The 20,256-nt window shown below is 32.2% G+C and overlaps 2 protein-coding genes and 1 long non-coding RNA gene across 5 annotated transcripts; 2 read left to right on the forward strand and 1 right to left on the reverse strand.

Moving 5' to 3' along the window:
- Window positions 1-201: 201 nt before the first annotated feature.
- On the reverse strand, window positions 202-3,432 carry LOC123883886. Its single transcript, XR_006800512.1, has 3 exons — window positions 2,853-3,432; window positions 590-833; window positions 202-470 (listed from the first exon to the last, which is right to left on the reverse strand). It is a non-coding gene; the product is annotated as an uncharacterized LOC123883886 (long non-coding RNA).
- An 862-nt stretch (window positions 3,433-4,294) lies between these two features.
- Window positions 4,295-5,359, forward strand: LOC123890519. The gene has a single exon (XM_045940148.1). It carries the CDS (start codon window positions 4,295-4,297, stop codon window positions 5,357-5,359), a length of 1,065 nt encoding a protein of 354 aa, XP_045796104.1.
- Window positions 5,360-7,785: 2,426 nt separating this feature from the next.
- On the forward strand, window positions 7,786-13,776 carry LOC123922653 (eukaryotic initiation factor 4A-III-like). Of its 3 annotated transcripts, XM_045975358.1 has the most exons (7): window positions 7,863-8,157; window positions 8,784-9,118; window positions 11,509-11,745; window positions 12,507-12,614; window positions 12,696-12,815; window positions 13,084-13,160; window positions 13,544-13,776. In XM_045975358.1, the coding sequence occupies exons 4-7, from the start codon at window positions 12,549-12,551 to the stop codon at window positions 13,632-13,634; spliced, it is 354 nt and encodes a 117-aa protein (XP_045831314.1). In that variant the 5' UTR covers window positions 7,863-8,157; window positions 8,784-9,118; window positions 11,509-11,745; window positions 12,507-12,548; the 3' UTR covers window positions 13,635-13,776. The 3 variants fall into 3 exon arrangements, with proteins under 3 accessions (XP_045831310.1, XP_045831305.1, XP_045831314.1); XM_045975354.1 differs by lacking the exons at window positions 11,509-11,745; window positions 12,507-12,614; window positions 12,696-12,815; window positions 13,084-13,160; window positions 13,544-13,776 and having other exon boundaries at window positions 7,786-8,157; window positions 8,784-10,219; XM_045975349.1 differs by lacking the exons at window positions 11,509-11,745; window positions 12,507-12,614; window positions 12,696-12,815; window positions 13,084-13,160; window positions 13,544-13,776 and having other exon boundaries at window positions 7,857-8,157; window positions 8,728-10,219.
- The last annotated feature ends 6,480 nt before the right edge of the window (window positions 13,777-20,256 follow it).

The following is a 20,256-nucleotide window of genomic DNA, read 5'->3' on the forward strand; positions in this document are numbered from 1 at the left end:
GAGAATGCATGAGAGAGGAGTATGTGAGAGGAAAGAGCTCCATTTCGTTGGTACGTTTTTTCAATACCAACTGCTCTCAACATCCCCATGATATCTATAAAGAAATTAAGTGAAAAATTTGACATTAGTTATTATATTATATTAGGTAAACGATTACACATTTATCATTATCTTTATAACCAAACAAACGATTAAAACTCACCAACTAAATAGTCAGTATCATAATGACCAGTAAAAATATCAGCGAAATTATTAATCAGATACAATTTTTTTGGCACAAAACGACATTCAGACAATTTAATTCTAGTAGAAAATTGGAAAGTCAGCTTATAAGGATGTCTTGTGGTTCGATATGAACCAACATTTGACGCAATTCCAAAATTCGATATAAAAAATATTTTGTCCTCCTTCAGTTCTTTGTCGAACTTGTAGATCAACGTTCGACGAACGGTTGCATGAATATGATCACCCTACATATATATGAAACCAATAGTGTTATAAAAAAAATGGAATCAAATAAATAAACAACTAAAAAAGAATTTGTATATGTAAAAAATATATTTGTAAAATGATAATGTTTTATAATCACCTTTTGAATCCATTAGCACCATTTCTATAGAGAAAGGTAGTTTGTCTTTCACCGTGTCTTTAACGTACCACAAACGTACAACTCTAACAATAAAATTCCAATTCTCTTTTGCAGGTGAGATATCAGAAACAGAATCATGCTTAGGTGCCATTTGGAATGAAAGTTGCTCAAGAAAAACGTGTTTTGATGAAATTTGTTTTCTTTGGTGGAGAGTGTATAATGAAATTTCCATGAAAAGTCATCTCTATATATATTAGTTTCATATATGTCGGTTACACTTTCAATATTCAATTCAATAATAATACAAATTCAATAATAATTCAATAATAATACAAATTGATACAAATTGATTGTGTAAAAAAATAACCGAATAAAATAATTAAGTATATGTTTATATTGTTTATTGGGGGTTACACTATTTTTAAAGTGAAAATAATATATTCATTGTGATAATTAAAGTGTAACATCAACAAATTCAATTCAATAATAATACAATTCAAATATTCAAATTCGAATTGTTTATATTCAAATTTGTATTATTGGGGTTACACTATTTTTAAAGTGAAAATAATATATTCATTGTGATAATTAAAGTGTAACATCAACAAATTCTTAGAAATAAGGATTAAGGATTTTCACCTAGATTGTCTTTAGTGGTGAAAAAATTTAAGGATCTAGTGCTTAGATTTAAGCACCACCTAAGGATCTCCCACTAAAGTTGCTCTAAAGTCCCCAACATTCACTCACTCACTCTTCCAGATACTAACACACTTCTAAATTTTCCCACACACACCCCCTTCATCCCTTTATAAAACCCGTTCCTTATTTTTCATCATTACAAAACGGAGCAATCTATCTGTAATATGTATAAGGATAAGGATAAGGATAAGGATAAGGATAAGGATCATTACAAAACGGAGCAATCTATATCTATAATCTATCTATAATCTATAATCTATAATATCTATAAGGTGAGAAACTCTTCTATAGGCACAAACACAAACTTTTTAGATTTAGGCACACACAAAGTTAATTAAAATTTAAAGATAAAAAATTGATTGATATAAATTGATGTGACTAAATTATTTATGATTTAATTTTTATCATTTATGTGTGTGTGCCTAAATCCAAATAGTTTGTATTTGTGTCTATGGAAGAATTTCTCCTATAAGGTTGGTGTAAGCAAGTTAACTTTTTCTCCCTTTGCTTTATTTAATATAAGTAAAATTTAGAGAGGTCTAGAGCATCATAGAGGTTTAATTCCAGCTCATAAACTTTATAATGATAGTATTTTTGTAAATAAAATAAAGTGAAAACAAACAGTATTTTGTCATCAAACAAGTGAAATTGTCCAATTAAATTAAATAAATTCAACATATATCTAATTAGGTCCAACCAACCAACCACGTGTCAAGTTTATGCAAATTCTGTATCTATGTTTAGATTTAGATTTATTTATCGACATATAATTGTGAGAAAGATTTGAACATAAAAAAGGTTTAGTTAAACAAATCCTTGTAGGGTTAAATATGTGTAGACACAGGGGCGGATCTTCTTGGGAGGTGCCGTGCCGCGGCTTCCGTCAAATTTTATTTTTTATTTCATAAATATTTGTATTTTCATATAGTAGCAACTTAGCATTTGTATATATATTATTTAAATCCATTAAATGACACAACGCATGCTGCAGCCAAGTGGTGTGAATCTTCACCCATAGGCTTTTTGCTATGGGTTCAACACCCTGGGTGCCATTTTATTTATTTTTCATATATGCACCACAAAACTATTTCTTTTTTCTTTTTTTTTTTTTATAATTACCAATATTGTATGAATTAGTCTCAAGAAGATAATTACACTTGAATGAAAGGTAAACAGGCAACAAGCTGCACTACTAACCCAAATTTTAGTTTTTATAATATAAAACTAAAATTTTATATACTAGCGGCCAAACAGGCATGTTGTTTGTGTGATCATTCTCTATTGTATTAATGTGAATTTTTTTCATTGTAGTGCATTTTTCGCATGATATATTTCTTTTCTATGTTGAATTTATTTAATTAAGTTTTGTAAGTTTCTGTGTCCCTTTCACCACATACTCCTTGGAAAAGAAAAAGAAAAATAGGGACCAACCTATAACGTAGAGAAGAAATTAAAAAAGGAAATTAGAAATGAACATAACCAAAAACTAAATTAATGAAATAAAATAGTAAATGTTTTTTTTAACTTATATCATAGAAACTCTAAAATCATGATGTAGGAGTACCTCTGTGTTTTTGTGATTTTCTCCTTTTACTCTTTAATCGTCTCTTTGGTTACAAATCTGCACTATAAAAAAATATACAATTCTTTGCAATCGGCATTGGTCGTATGTCACAAATTTTGATTTGAAACCAACTCGTATAAAATATGTAAAATCTGGAGAAAATTAAACAACTACAAAAAAATAATCAACACACAATAATAAGAAATAAGTTGCAAAAAAAAAAAAGAAATAAAAGAGTGATAGAGAAGTTGTTTTATTGTAAAAAACAATGAAAATTAAATATATGACGCTCGTGTGTGAATCCTTCCGCATATCAAATTATCTATTCCGGTATTCTTGAATTTTTAAGGGCCAAAATGAACATTTAAATCAAAAAGTGTGTGCAAAAAAAATAGAAGAATATAACGAGTGAGAAAACCAAGAAAAAAGAGAATTAGATTTGTACCGTACGTTAGCCACCGTTAACATGGGCGCTGCGTCTTGTCCATCAATATGGTTGTCTATTATGGACATGTATAATTCTTAAAAACCACCATTATTTATTAGTCATGTTCCCATTGTTGCACTACATTTTTTGTGGTGTTAATAGTCTCTTAGCCTTCTAATATCCACAATCTATCTTATATGATTTTATCAGTAAAGAAAATTATAACTTACGGAAAATTTTCCTTTTCCATTGGGTATGTGGTTATACTTTATTTTTTTTTACTAACAATAACGATATTCATTCATTTAAATTAGTAGATAATACATCAATCAAAATCATTACATATTCAAATCTGCTAAAAACTAAAAAGAATGAATCTGCGAACAAGCTCACAACACCCGAGTTAATAGCATATTTGGGATTGGTTATATGAATCACAGTACATGTGAGGATCAACTAACTCGTGACATAAATAAAATAGGCTTTAATGAATAAACCAAAAAAAAAAAGCTTTAATGCAGTTTTGGTCCTCCTATTTTGAAAATCTTGAACTTTTGATCAACCTATTTTAAAACTCAACTTTTAATCCTCCTATTTTAGTTTTTTGTGAGTTTTAGTCTCTCAACTCAATTTGGTCAAACTTTTGTTTATGTGTCATGCTCATGTGGACAACAACACATTTCCATGTCATTAACTTTATTTTAAAATCAAATATTATATTTTAAAAGTATTAAAAAAAATAAAATAATTAATAAATAAAATATTTTTTTAAATCAAATATTATATTTTAAAAGTATTAAAAAAATTATATATTTTTAAAATCATTAATTTTTTAAAATCAAATATTTTAAAAGTATTAAAACAATAAAATAGTTAAATAATTAATTTAAAAAATAATTTAAAAAATAGTAAAATTATATGAACAGGTTTTACGCATATGAACAGTTTTTTGAAGAAACAGTTTTTGGCCATACACAAGCAGCGTCAAACTCATACACAAATTTGGATAAGACTCATGGAGCTGCCCCAAGAATATTGGCGCCAACGTACGTTGTTTGAAATAGCTAGCGCTATCGGTACTCTTTTGTCGTTAGATGAAGCTACTAAAACTCGTGCTTTTGGCCATTATGCACGTATTTTGGTCGATATGGATCTATCCCGTCACGTCTTCGATGAGATTCGGGTGGAGCGTGAGAGATATTCTTTTAAACTTGCAGTGGTATATGAATGTTTGTCTGACTTTTGTATGCACTGTGGAATTATAGGTCATAATGTTCAAGCTTGTAACTGGCTGAAACCGTCTGAAGCGAAGGTTGATAATCATGCCAAAAAGATAATCACAATCAAGAAGGAAGCTGCAAACATGCAGTACGCACCAAAGAAGACCTTACCTAGCATTTCTGCTGAAGTGGCTGAAGTGGAGAAAAGTCATTTGATAGGCACACATGAGGGGAATAAGCAGGATGAGAAGCATGATTTGGAACGCCAACAAGCACAAGAGTGCCCCAAAAGTCCATGTAAGGATAATGGCGCAATTCCGGATGCTATTGACGGAGTTTTGGTCCAACATCCAACCTCCTTTAGTATGATGCTAAATAATGTTCAGGATGACATTGTTCTTGGAGATACTCATATTGATGATCCGGTGCTGCAACAAGTGACCACTAATGATGTGGCTGGTATTGTTAATCACGATTTGGACCAAGAAGCAGAGGAAACAGATGATAACTCCTCTAGCGTTCCAGAAACGCAGCCAGGGAAGCCCGTTGATACAGTAGCAGTTGAAAATTCTTTCATAGAGATTGCAGTATTGGAGGCTAATGACTTTGATGCCTCCGCTCGTGCTATACCCGATACAACGCAAAGGGTTGTGATATTGCCGGATGAGGAGTATGATGAGGTGGTTCAAGAAGACCTTCGAATAATTAAACAAGCTTGGGCCGCGATGGCAAATAGAGAGAAGCCTTTCACCCCTGTTGTTTCTCAAAGACAAAAGAAGAAAATAAAGCAATTGGCTTGGAGTGTTGGGCAGCCATATAACACTCGTTCTAGGGGTGACACATCTAATAGTTCCCAATAAAATGGGAGGGGGGTTTTTGCAAACCGAAAGCTCGAGTAATTTGTGAATTCCCTTTTTAGGGATGGCTATCTTGTACTACTTTATTTTATTTACTTTTGGGGTAAGGTATAGCCCTCATGTACATATTTTTTTTACTATTTTTATTATCTTAATATGAGATATAGGTATAGGATGTAAGTGTTTAGGTGTGCCAACTTCGTTGGAATATCTATTCAATCATTGATGCCTAGACGCTCTTAATTTATCATAAAAGAAGAAACAATTTTTAATTATATATTTGGGTATTTTGGTAATTTAGTGATTATTAATTATATATTAATAGTAATTTAGGTATTTTTAATTATATATTTGGGTAATTTTGTGATTTTTAATTATATATTTGGGTATCCTTAAAAAAATTATATATTTGAGTAATTCAGTGATTTTTAATTATATATTTGAGTAATTATATATTTGGATTTTTAATTATTATTAATTAATTATCTTATTTTTTAAAGACTTTTAAAATATAATCTTTGATTTTTTTTTTAAAAAAATTAATGACATGAAAATTTGTTGTTGTCCACATGAGCATGACACATAAACAAAAGTTTGACCAAATTGAGTTGGGAACTAAAACTCACAAAAAACTATAATAGGGGATCAAAAAGTTGGATTTTAAAATAGAAGATCAAAAGTTCAGGATTTTCAAAATAGGGAAACCAAAACTGTATTAAAGTCAATAAAATATTGTATACAAACTTGTGCTATACATGGTTGGAATATATTGTAGAAGCCATTTGAACACTGCTGTAGAGAGAGAAAAAATGAAGAAATAAATGGAAAAAAATAACTACATTATTCCTCAATTAGTCTGTGATAGAAAATACGTAAATGTATATATATATTTACACCTTTCCCTACGATGGTGATGCAACGTAGACCATCCCCCTCTCTTATTTTTCTTCTTTTGCTTTTCTTCCTCTCCATCTCGTATGGAAATTCAACAACAAATGCATCTACACCGTGAAATCGGCGTATTGGTGTGCAGTGGAGTCTGGACAATGAAAAAATAGAGTTCCAAGTGATTGGATGCACATGTGAAAATTGAAAATTCAAAAACTACGGAAGCTATGACGAATATTCCATAGGATCCTTTTAGCCTAGACCCATGAAAAGATTGGTCCATCTTGAACCCATTAGTTTGAACCACTAATCAATTAAAGTACATGGTAGACTATCCACATATAAGTACTCCCCCTGCTTATCTTCTCTCTCCTTTTGAGCTTCTTCACACCAACAATGGTGGATCCTTGTTCACTCATTAATCATCATACCCAAAATAATCACTAAGCAATTGCCACCCCGTAATTTTTATGAAATCTCAAATAACAAAATTATTCACAACAAGAAACTATACTATTTTTCTCCCAAGTATTTTATTTTGCTTTGGGTACCAAAAAAAAACTATGAACAATTGAATTTAGAGAAAAAAGAAAGAAGGCAGAAAGAAAGATTATGGTTTTTTTTTGTTTGCATACAAGAATCTAAAAATTTGTAGTTCTCATAGAAAAAAAAGTTAGGAAGCAATGAATCGGTTTCTAGTTATTTGTTGAAACAATGGATTTCCAATCTTAGTAATGGTTATCCACAGAGGCAGCGGTGTAGTCTTTGCACAGTGGTTTTAACATGGTAGATATTATTTAGATAGATTCTGGAAAAGAAGAAGATGAAAAAGATTGTATGTGGTGGATTTAAGAAATATCTTGCTATGATGTCACTGGATGGTCCAGTGACATAGATAATCCATTGACACGGTTTGCTATCTAAAATGCGAACTCTTTTTACCTTCAATTTTTGCTATTTATACACTCGCTTACATGACTCTATATATAGAGCTACAAATAAAACAGATTTCTAAATCATATTTTTTTTTTAAAAATTAATCATAAATATTCTAAACAAATTTTAAATATTCTGAAATATAAATCTTAAATTTTAATATAATCTTATTTTAAATATAAATTAAATTTTTATAACATAACATATAATATATACGTAACCTATATGATGATTTTTCTGTAAAAAAAATTAAATTAAATTCAATGGTAAATATTATTACCTCCATCCTTAATTATAAGACACAGTTTGACAAAAATGCATTATTCATTTACCTTGCTTTGACTGTATTTTTTAATAATATATAGATGTAAATATTAGCATATAAGATCTTGTTTCCTACCAAAAAAAAATATAAGATCTTGTTTGATTTGTCTCGACGAGTATTTTCAAAATATCAAGTTTTTATAATTTTTATTAATAGACAATTAAAGATATTAATGATCAAAATTATGCATTGACATATATGCAGTGATATAATTAAGGACAGATGTAGGATAAAATTTATATGGTGAACTACAAATACTAATATTTAGTCAACAAAAAATATTAATGTGGACCCGTATAAAATCCAAGAGTTCGCCTGACCAAAAAAAAAAAAAAAAAATCCAAGAGTTCGCACTTCACAGAGTAAATTTTGTAAGTACATCTGACTTTGATTATACCTACGCGATCTAAACTAAACTAGAAAGAGTTAGAATTTGCTTTCTCTTTCTCGATCCCTCTCTCTCAAAATCGCTGTTCCTCTCTCACCCACCGCCACCGGCCGCCGCTCTCAATCCCTCTCTCACTGCTCTCAATCTCTCTCCCTCACCTCGCCGTAACGCCGTTCAATCTTCCGCCGCAGCCGCACCACTGCTCAGCTCACCGCGCCGCACCACACCGCACCGCACTCACTCTTTCTCTTCGTCTCGTTTCAGGTAAGCAAACTAACATACTGCAATTAATTTTTAACAACCTAACCTTCTCAATCTAGAATCTTTGTTTGATGATTTGGTGTTGTTTTGAATTTTAAATTTATTAAGCTGTTTTGATTGTTAAGTGATTATATAAATAAGCTGTTTTGGTTATATAAATAAGTAGTTTTGGTTGGTTCTGCAATAGTGTTTTTGTTCTAAAATAGTGAGAATGAAGGGTTTTTGTTCTAAAAACTATTTGATTTCATGATGCCTCTTGTTGTAAACTAACTTGGTGATTTTCTACTTTGTGATATTATTGTCATCGTAACTGCAACTAAAACTTTGTTTAATTGTGGACATTTGTGTTGTGTTCACTTTGATGGATCAAAATCACCTTTGTTGATGAAGCACTTTCTTTCTTTTATAAGCTGATGACAAACCTTGTATTCTTGATCTCAGTTTGATCTTATACACAATATTAAATAAGAATAAGATAGTCTTGTGATATTTGTATTCAGTTTGAAATGTAGTCTCGTTGATCAGATATCAGTTTCTTTCTCACAGTTGTTTGTTATGGATTTCTTTCATTAGGGGAAATTACCACTGGTAGCATCTAAACCACGTTCGTGTTTTGCTTTTGGATTCAGAGTAATGATGACGGCAGGTAGCAAAGGCGATGCTGAAAACAACGGCGCTTCGTACCAGTCACCGACGGTGGAAAAGCTAACACCGATCTCTTCCTCATCCACAACTCCAGACAATTCAATTGACGCGCCGTCTCTGCCCACTCTTCCGTTCGATCTGGTTACAGAAATCCTATGTTGGATCCCTGTGAAATTCCTCCTCCAACTCTGTTGCGTCTGCAAGTCATGGAATTATCTCATCTCCCAAGATTCCAAATTTCAAAAGAAGCACTTTCGATTGTCAACCACACTTCACGACCGCCTCCACCTCATCCTAACTCCTGTGCCCTACTACTTTCGTAAGTTCATTCTAACTGATTTTTTAATGTCTTCTCTTTTCAACAACAACCTCTCCACTATTACTTCTAGGCAGATAAAGTACAGTGTCCTTTCTACTAGAAAACTTAGTTTTGGGGGAGTTTCCTCCTGTCACGGCATGTTCTGTTTTGGGATCGATGAATTGTCAGCTCTTTTTTTTAACCCTTCCATTAGAAAGTTTAAGTTATTGCCTCCTTTGGAAAACCCACCACAAAATCACTATGTACAAACCAATTATACCTTAATGTATCATCGTTTCACCAATAATTATAAGATTGTCGCTGTTTCTGTGGCTTCTTTTGCTAAGAGTAGACAACTTAATGTTCACAGTCATATACTTGGTACTAACTATTGGACAAGGATCCAAAGTGTCCCGTTTTATTGCCGTGTACGAGTGGGAATATCTGTCAATGACGACACCATTGATTGGTTGGTATATGATGTTGATAATTGTTTATGGCTCATTCTTTCGCTTGATTTAGAAAAGGATTCCTATCGAAAGCTTTTGCATCCTCTTTCTAACGACAAGTACGAATCTAACATGGTCTTCCAAGAGTTGAAGGGTTGCTTGTGCATCGTCTCCCAACGTCCCAGCCATTCTGATGTTTGGATTATGAAGGAATATGGAAATGAGCAGTCTTGGACTAAATTGTTTAGTGTTCCTAACATGACATATCTTGAGTTTTATGCATATGGCAGGATACTATATGTTTTGGAAGATGACCAAGTGCTGATGCAGTTTTTGACAAGGAAAAAATCTAGTTTGGTTATCTATGATTTTAGAAATGATACTTTTAACATTCCTAAAATTCAAAACATCAATGATGATATGGTGATACCAAACATCTACGTTGAGAGTTTGATATCTCCTTTTTCTCAATACTAGGATGTAGATGTTGTGCTAAGTGACCTTGAGCTAGAGACTCAACTACAACATATATGTTAATTTATGATCTTGTTATTTATATGTATTTTATCCTTATTTTGGATACCGGTGATTTCATGGTTTATTATTGATGTATGGTGAACTTGATAAATTGTTGTTATTTTTATTCATTTGTTAATCATAGTTGTTGCTTCTATCATCGTTTGTTACATTTTACATCATTCACAATCAAGGTTATTATCCCTATAGTGGGATTATTAACCAGAGCACCAGAGGCAGCGGAGGAGGTTGTGTTGCGTTGAGGTGTTGATATTTTCAGCAGTGTTGTTTTTGGAATGCCATATTTTAATGAATTGTTGAAATATAAAAAAGGACATGTTATTTAGACTACCTGTATAGCAATTTGGCTGGATTTTGGAATTGGAATGTCATAGAGGGAGTGTTCAACGAAGGGGATGAGCAGGAAATTCACAAAACTTACACTAGTGTAAAAAACATTAAATCATACATTCTAAATCAGATGTCATCCACCTGATTTAATTACCTCAAAAACAGGACACGGAAGGCAGGTTTTTAAGTGAATAACAAATTAAATCAGTTAGCCTGATTTAAAAAAATTATTTAATATTAAAAAAAAACATAAATTATTAACTCTTTTTTCATTTCACACACAATGAAGAACCTTCTCTCTCTCTAAAATCGAAACCCAGCCTTTCACTTCTATCTTCGAGCCCAAATCGGCGGTGGCGATGGCAACAACATCCGTAGTCCCGGCGAATCGCCATTGGAAGCTTCGAAGAGATGGGGATAAAAGACGATTTGCTTCGTGGAATCTACCAATACGGCTTCAAAGAGATGGGGATAAAAGACGGTTACTGTTTGTCAGGTTGTTGATACCTCCGTCAGAGAGTGAGTTTCTTTCTTCTTCTTTTTCTCTTTTTGGTTTTGTTGATTTGTTTGGATTAGGAATTTGAAGAGTAGAGGTGATTTTATGTTGGATTTGTTGATTAGTGTTTTTTATGGGAATTAGGGGTTTTGAATTTTTATTGATGTTTGTGTTATATTGGATTGGATAATGTGGATTTAGGAAATTTAATGGCATTACAGAAAGTTTAATGATGGGGCTGGTTACCCTACTTAGGATTTGTTCCAGGTTCTTATATATAATAATACCCACCTATGGTTTGTTAATAGTGGTTAATTACTTGCTTGCTTTAGAGATACTTGATACAATTTTATTTTTTAATTTCAAGTGAATATTAATTAATGATTATTATTCATTTTTGTATACACTATACACCACTATTGATCTTCTGATACAGTTATCTAAATTTGTAAATGGAAAGTTAATGTTTCTGGCCTTCCGTTCATGACATTTTTTTTTATCTTTGGGCAACTTTATAATATTAAAGATGTATGTGTTTGCTCTGAACAATGTACATCAGTTTATTAATTTGTGAGTCCAATTTTGTAATTTCTGAACAGGGTGCAAGCTTTAATTGTGTCTCCGACAAGAGAACTGGCTTCACAGACTGAGAAGGTTATATTGGCGATTGGAGATTTCATTAATATACAAGCCCGTGCTTGCATTGGAGGCAAATGTGTGGGAGAAGACATAAGGAAACTTGAGCATGGAGTTCATGTGATTTCTGGAACTCATGGCCGAGTTTGTAACATGATTAAAAGGAGAACATTGCGCACAAGAGCTATTTGCTAATTCTGGTAGTTCATTGCTTCTACTTGCCAATGCTTGATTTCTTTTCTACTTATTTGTTGTCATGGTTCAAGGCTTCAAGCATTATCTTATGTTTTTATTTTTTGATTACATGCCCTCGTCTCTGTCATTGTATTTGGAATGGAATTTCTGCAATTTGATATCTTAATATATATGCTAAAACTAAACTAAAGTGCACTGGGATAGTTAGTTTATTGTTTTCCATATGTAGACTTCACAATATCTTAAGGTTTGACAATGACAATGAACAAAAATAATATTGAACATTGTCTTTTATACATACCAATTTCCAATTCAGCAAATTGTGCTATTAGATAGGGATGTAAGAAGTGTGCAGTGTTCCTGTTTGCTAATTTGATTTAGTGACCGGACATCGTATGAAGGAGTCATTTTAATGTTTTGATTAAACAATGAAGATACTTATTTTTTTCATAATATAATCTGCAAACTGTAATCATTTCATTTTTGTGTTCTTTAATGAAACCTAAGTGATAAGGTTCTGCTACAGTTTTTCATAAATCTGTTGTCTTTATTTAGATTTCAAACTTATGTTGGCCAAACTACCTGAAGTTCTACCTCTTTTTTTTTTTTGGTACAAGTTCTACCTCATTTTATAACATAACTGGATGTTTCTTGGTCCCAGTTACTGGAGTGATGTTTGTTTTGCTAAACTTGTGGAACATGAACATTCTTGTCTGTATTCTTTTCAGATTTATGTAGTCTCTGAATTGTTGTGTTTACTGTGTAGGTTTGCTTAATTTATGCTACGCTACCTCATGAAAATCTGGAGATGACAAATAAGTTTATGACAGATCCTGTGAGGATCCTTGTAAAACGTGATGAATTGACATTAGAGGTAAGCAATTGCTTTTATTGTCTTTGTGATTTCTGATATTTAACTGGATATTGATGCAATTACCTTGCCCCGTAAATACAGGGCATCGAGCAATTTTTTGTTGCGGTTGAAAGGGAGGAGTGGAAGTTTGATACTCTGTGTGATCTTTATGATACTCTTACCATCACTCAAGCTGTTATATTCTGTAACACCAAGCGAAAGGTAAATAATTTCAAGGTTTTTAAGATCTTTATGGTAGAGTATTAAATTTTGTACTTACTTTATATTTGCATATGGTGATCAGTTTACAGTTTCTATCTTGACATTATAATTAATATATATCTTCGAAGAGATGGGGATAAAAGACGATTTTCTTCGTGGAATCTACCAATACGACTTCGAAGAGATGGGGATAAAAGATGGTTACTGTTTGTCAAGAGGCTCATTAGCCAACTAATGTTAATTAATATTAATATATTCTTTCATGTAGATTTTGGTTTATCGTGCAATGGCTAATGCAGCAATTGTGATTGGGTTTGATGATTTTATTGCAGATGCATTTGTGAGGTAACTTTTCCATTCCAAATAAAATGTTGAAAAGCTAAAACTACAGTATAGATGCAATGCTGGTTTTGCTCTAAGTGTGGATCAATTTTTTCATATGCTCATTTTCATGCCATGAATAGGTATGACATTAATCATGAAAGATTAAGACTTCAGTTATATATTGGATATTATATTTATTTGAAATATTAGACTTATATCTTGTTCTTGTTTTTATGGATTGAACTTTGTTTTTTGTGTTTTTATGAGGATTTAATGATAATGACAATGATGTGAATAAGATACTGTGAAAATGATTCTCTACCTGGTGCTTTGTATTATAACCATATGCTCATTTTCACTTCTTTGCAATTTTTGTACTTAACTTTTGTTGTGTCTGTGTGCAGGTGCGGTGTCAGGGATCTCTTTGTTGAGGCGCTGGTGCTATTTGGTTTTGTGCTTCTGTTTGCAGACCTGTGTCTCTTTGCTTTAGGTTAGGATAGTGTATTGCAGTATTGGTAGTAACATTCTTTAGTTTTGTTAAGATATATTTAAATCCATGATACTTTTGGTAACCTTGTTTCATGAATATTTTGTAATTGAATTTATTTATAATTTGGTATGAAATTTGATTCTTTGATATTTTTTTATGAATGATTGTATTTGAAATATTAAAAGGAATGTGTGTGGAAATCTGTTTTAATGTCTAAATCATGTATTATTTGGGGGGGAGAATGAAAAAAAAAAAAAAAAAGATTTTAAATCGGGTGAACCGATTTAAATTGTTGATTTTAAATCGGTTCAATATAGATTTAGAAACTTAAAGTAATTTTTGAACTTTTTTTAAATCAGACTAACCGATTTAATAAACGATTTTAAATCAGACTAACCGATTTAATAAAAGATTTTAAATCGGATCAAGATCCGATTTAAAAGCGAAAAACTTTCTAAATCGACGGCTTCTAAATCTGTCGCCCAACCGATTTAAATAACCTCCACGAACCGATTTAAAAAGTGTTTTTTCCACTAGTGTTAGGGCAATTGATGTGGAGGCGATACGCTCGTATGGAAATTCAGCAACAAATGCATCTACACCGTGAAATCGGCGTATTGGTGTGCAGTGGAGTCTGGACAATGAAAAAAATAGAGTTCCGAATGATTGGATGCACATGTGAAAATTGAAAATACCAGAGTACATTTTATTTGGAGAGGTTTGAGGGGAAACTTACCTATGCGAGTTAGACTACAAGGTAAGCAGTAGGTTGTTCGGATAGTTGTCTTCACTATCATAAAACAACCTTGAAAATGAATGACATTTATTTTTTGATGGCTTAAACATACGATTCTTTCATGTAAGTTCGTGTGTTTTTGGTTTCTGTCCCTGTATCTTTTGGTTAATAGTCCTTCTAGAATAAGGCAAAATAATTGTGAATTTGTCTCTTAGTTAATTTAACACTTTTGGCGGCATCTTTCTACCTTTCCTTGATTTTTCTCTGTGGCTTAATGGTAGGTAAACCAAGCCCAAAACATTTTCTTCCTCACACAGGCTCAAGATTCCTTAGCAGAGAGCAAAACTACTAAACCCCTTAGCATCATGTACCCCATAAAATTAACTTTTTTACCATACAAACCCTTTAATGTTATGGTCTTTGTCTTTCTGAAAGTTTGCAGCATTACCTTCTGCCAATTACAGAGAATTACTGTGTGGGTTATTTCTTTCGCTGAATCGAATCTATAACTCTTCTAGTCCTTTTGTATGTAAGTGAATAAAGATCTCATAAAGTTACATCTTGAACTGAAACAAATGTCTCCACCAAATCAACCCCTACTAGAAAACATGGTGAAAGTTAAGTTCAGCTGTCTTGAAATTGGTTTGCGATACAAGGTAAGAAAAAGTACAGAGTTGCGACGAATATTCCATATACTAAATCCTAGTACACATAACATTGAGAGAGTGATTGCCAATAGAACATATTTTTGTTTGTCAGAAAATGGTCAATGAAGCTATTGACATTGTTGCTGCAACTGCAAGTGCAATGCAAATAGACTTTAAGAAGTTAACAATGATAGGTACGTACTTATCATCTACCCTTAAATTTAATACCTATGAAATTAATCCATTTTCAATAGATCCTTTACAAGAGTTGTGGCGATGAATTTGATGGTAGAGAAGACTCTCAAATTCAATTTTTTCTTGTTCTCTTTTTCTCATAGCTTACATGACTGACTTTATATATAGATCTACAAATAAAACATACTTCTAAATTATATTTGTAAAAAACAAATTAATCCTAAATATTCTAAACAAATTTTAAATATTCTAAACGGAAATATAAATCTTAATTTATTTATTTTTTTTTACTAAAAGTAACTTTCATTCATTCAAATTTGTAAAATACATCAATCAAAATCATTACATATTCAATCTCGCTAAAACTAATAAGGATGATTTTGCAAACAAGCTCACAACATCCGAGTTAATACATTTAGCGTTTCTAATTAACTGTCCATTTTGTGTTTTTAAGAGTACAATTTGTCAATTATACCTTTTGTCAATTCTCTTATCTTTTTCAATAAAACTAATTAATGTTATATATTTGGAAAACTAAAGTTTTTATTTTTATTTTTATTTTTTTGGTACATAACATATTAAATTTTTGTTTTTGTTTTGATACATAATATATTAAATATATTGGAAAGAGTGAAAAAAATAGGATTTTATTGGTGAATTAAAACGAGGGTATAATAGGAAGATAAAGTGCAAAAATACACTTTATTAATTTGGTGTTATTATTCTAACTGGACACTAAAAAAAATAGGAGGGAGTAGCATAAAACGGCCTAATGACAAAACATAAATTTGATTTTACAAAATTAAAATGTCTGTAATAGTCATGCATCTGGATATGCAACGTTGAAGACGCTAAAGTCATTTAATCCGTACTGAATTTGAAACGAAGCAAATCTGTAAATCTTAAAAACAAACAAACACCATACCAAGACGAATATCAAAACAAACAACTCGAGGAGAATAAAACAACACCGGACGAATAAACCACGAAGAAGAAAACTCAAACGAAACTTAAAAATATGTGAAAATCAATTATTTAAATAAAAACAAATAAAAAACAATCGAGACATGAAACAAATTCAAATTTTAAATAAAAATAAATCTTAAATTTCAATATGATCTTATTTGAAATATAAATTTAACCTATATATTTTACAATAAGACACAAATTGATTTTAGATTTTTATAAAATATAATATATATGTAACCTATATGATATAAAAAATTTCTGTAAAAAAAGAGTAATTTAAATTCAATGATAAATAGTATAAAATTTAAACAAAGGCTAACATATGCCCTTAATCACACATGATAAATAACTCAAAGTAGAAATATTTTTCTCAAAACTTGTGTATTCATTTTTTAAGGGGAAAATACATTGACCTCCCTCAAGTTTTCACTAAATAACACAAACACCCCCTCTAATTATGAAAAAACACTCACCTCCCCTTAAGTTAACACCATTAGCACGGTTAATGAGAAAAACACAATCCTACACTGTGTCGGAGCTAGGGATGTCAATGGATATCCATGGATGCGGATAGTATGATATCCGTGTCCACTCCGTTGGATAAATATGATATCCGTGTCCGCTCCATATCCGTGCGGGTATCCGTTAAGTGGGTAATCCACAGATTTTGAGATATCCGTGAATATTTACAGATATCCATGGATGAAATGACAAATTAGAATTTTTTTTATCGTAAATGAAAAGTTATAAGAAGATGATGAAAAATTTTACTTCAAAAGATGAAAAAATAACATGAAAAGTTTTCTCTATTGAATATGAAGAGAAAACATAAAAATATGAGAAGACTATTTTTTTTAATATGATAAAAATACTACAGTTTATATTTAAATAGGGACATTTAAGTAGTTTTACTAATTTATTAGCGGGTATGGATATCCGCGGGTACGGATAGTATTAAACCCGCATCCGTATCCATTAAATACGGATAATTGAAATATCTATTTATTTTATCCGCGGATATCCATTAAACTATCCGCTCCGTGCCCGTGGCGGATTTTATCCACAGATATCCGCGGGTACGGATATTTTTGCCATCCCTAGTCGGAGCAAATCTTAGAATTGTGTCTTCCCTTTTGCATTTTGCCCATAAATTATTTGAACCAAATTCTAATATCAATAATTTTTGCCTTTAATTTCTTCACATTTTTGTTGTGTCTGTACCATTTGAAAAGAAACTACGGGGCAGTTTATGTAGCTGCTTGATATTAGTTTTGAACAAGATCTATGATATTGCCCTTTGAGTATTATTGATACAGGTGCTGCTGCAATTTTTTAGCACCACAAATAGCTTCATGTTTGTAATTTGTTGTCAAGCCAACAACTTGGCTTAAAATGCATCCCAAGATCCGCATGAATACAAATTTCAGATTGCACATCTAATAGTTTAAACATAGGAAAATAACGAGAAACAAAATGGAAGGGAAGTGGAAGGAAACTTAGTGGTTGGAAGAAAGGGAATGAAAGAATCGATCTATCTATTTCATATTTGGAAGTTGAATAACCTATTTTAACGGAGGCAAACGGTGTTAAATCAGTAGGGGAGGTTATTGTTTAGGTTAAAATTAAGTAGGGGAGGTTATAGTGTCTTGTTACAAAATAAAGGGGGTGTAAGTGACATTTTAATGAACCTTAGAGGAGGTTAGTGTAATTTGCCCTTTTTTTAAAAGTCAAATTATCACACATTCCAATGAAACAATTCTACTTTTAGTTAACATACCCTAGAACACAACAACAATATTGTTGAAACTTATTAAATGGTGCAATATTACTCAAATATTCTCTATCAAAATAAATATTACTCAAATATATTAATGTGAACTATTATAAAATCCAAGAATAGATTTTGCAAGTACATCCAACTCTGACTAAACTTCCCCAATCTAAACTAGAAAGAGGGTAGTGGTAGCACGATCTGATTCGTTCGTGTTTTCCTTTCCTTTTGGATTCAGAGTAATGATGACGGCAGGTAGAAAAGGCGATGGCGAAAATAACGGCGGTTCTTACCAGTCAGCGACGGAGGAAAAGATAACACCGATCTCTTCCTCATCCACAACTCCACACAATTCAATTGACGCGCCGTCTCTACCCACTCTTCCATTCGATCTGGTTACATAAATCCTAAGTTGGGTCCCTGTAAAATTCCTCCTCCAATTCTGTTGCGTCTGCAAGTCATGGAATTATCTCATCTCCCAAGATTCCAAATTTCATAAGAAGCAATTTCGATTGTCAACCACACTTCACGACCGCCTCCACCTCATCCTAACTCATGTGCCCTACTACTTTCGTAAGTTCCTTCTATCTGATTTTTTAATGTCTTCTCTTTTCAACAACAATCTCTCCACTATTACTTCTACGCAGATAAAGTACACTCTCCTTTCTACTAAAAAACTTAGTTTTGGGGGAGTTTCCTCCCGTGACGGCATCTTCTGTTTTGGGATTGATGCATTGTCAGCTCTTGTTTTTAACCCTTCCATTAGAAAGTTTAAGTTATTGCCTCCTTTGGAAAACCCACCACAAAATCACTATATACAAACCAAGTATACCTTAATGTATCATTTTTCACCGATAATTATAAGATTGTCGCTGTTTCTTTGACCGAGAATAGACAACTTAATGTTCACAGTCATATGCTTGGTACCGATTATTGGACAAGGATGCGAAGTGTTCCATTTTATTGCCGCCTACGGATGGGAATATGTGTCAATGACGACACCGTTGATTGGTTGGTATATGATGTTGATAATTGTTTATGGCATATTCTTTCACTTGACTTGGAAAAAAATTCCTATCGGAAACTTTTACATCCTCTATCTAAGGAGCCATACCACTCTAACATGGCCTTCCAAGAGTTGAAGGGTTGCTTGTGCATCGTCTCTCAACGTCCCAACTATTCTGATGTTTGGATTATGAAGGAACACGGAAATGAGCAGTCTTGGACTAAATTGTTAAGTGTTCCTTACATGACAGATCCCGAGTTTCATGGATATCGCAGGGCAATGTATGTTTCAGAAGATGACCAAGTGCTGATGCAGTTTTTGAAGAAGAAGAAATCTAGTTTGGTTATCTATGATTTTAGAAATGATACTTTTAACATTCCTAAAATTCAAAACATCAATGATGGTCTGGTGATACCAAACATCTACGTTGAGAGTTTGATATCTCCTTTTTCTCAATATTAGGATTTAGATGTTGTGCTAAGTGACCTTGAGCTAGAGACTCAACTACAACGTATAAGTTAATTTATGGTCTTGTTATTTATATGTATTTTATCCTTTTTTTGGATACCGGTGATTTCATGGTTTATTATTGATGTATGGTCAACTTGATAAATTGCTATGTTATTTTTATTCATTTGTTAATTAGAGTTGTTGCTTCTATCATCGTTCATTACATTTTACATCATTCACAATCACGTATTAATCATCATCATAATTGATTCAAATTTTGCACCATATATTGGGAGATCTATGAGAGACAATGAGGTGGTCACATTGAGTATTTAGTAATTATAAATCTAATGTTCGATGCACCAAAGTTAAAGATTACTGCCATATAAAAATGATATGTAGTCCATTTTCTCAGGTATTGTATGTTAATTTTTTGCACTTGTCGTCACTCGTAAATAGCAAAGACTTGAAGATAGAAATAAGGTGGTTTGCTTTTGGATATGCAAACACTTCTCAAATAAGAGGTTAGCTTCTGGAGATATGTTGCGTTGCGGTGTTGATATTGGCAGCGGAGGAGGTTGTGTTGCGTTGAGGTGTTGATATTGGCAGCAGTGTTGTTTTTGGAATGCCATATTTTAATGAATTGTTTTAATATGTTATTTAGACTACCTGTATAGCAATTTGGCTGGATTTTGGAATTGGAATGTCATAGAGGTAGTGTTGAATGAAGGGGATGAGCAGGACGTTCACAATCTTATTACGGCAATTGATGTGGAGGAGGAGGATAGGCTCTATGGAAATTCAACAACAAATCCATCTACACCATGAAATCGGCGTATTGGTGTGCAGTGGA

This window comes from Trifolium pratense, linkage group LG1 (genome assembly GCF_020283565.1).
Source record: "Trifolium pratense cultivar HEN17-A07 linkage group LG1, ARS_RC_1.1, whole genome shotgun sequence".
Classification (NCBI taxonomy): domain Eukaryota; kingdom Viridiplantae; phylum Streptophyta; class Magnoliopsida; order Fabales; family Fabaceae; genus Trifolium; species Trifolium pratense.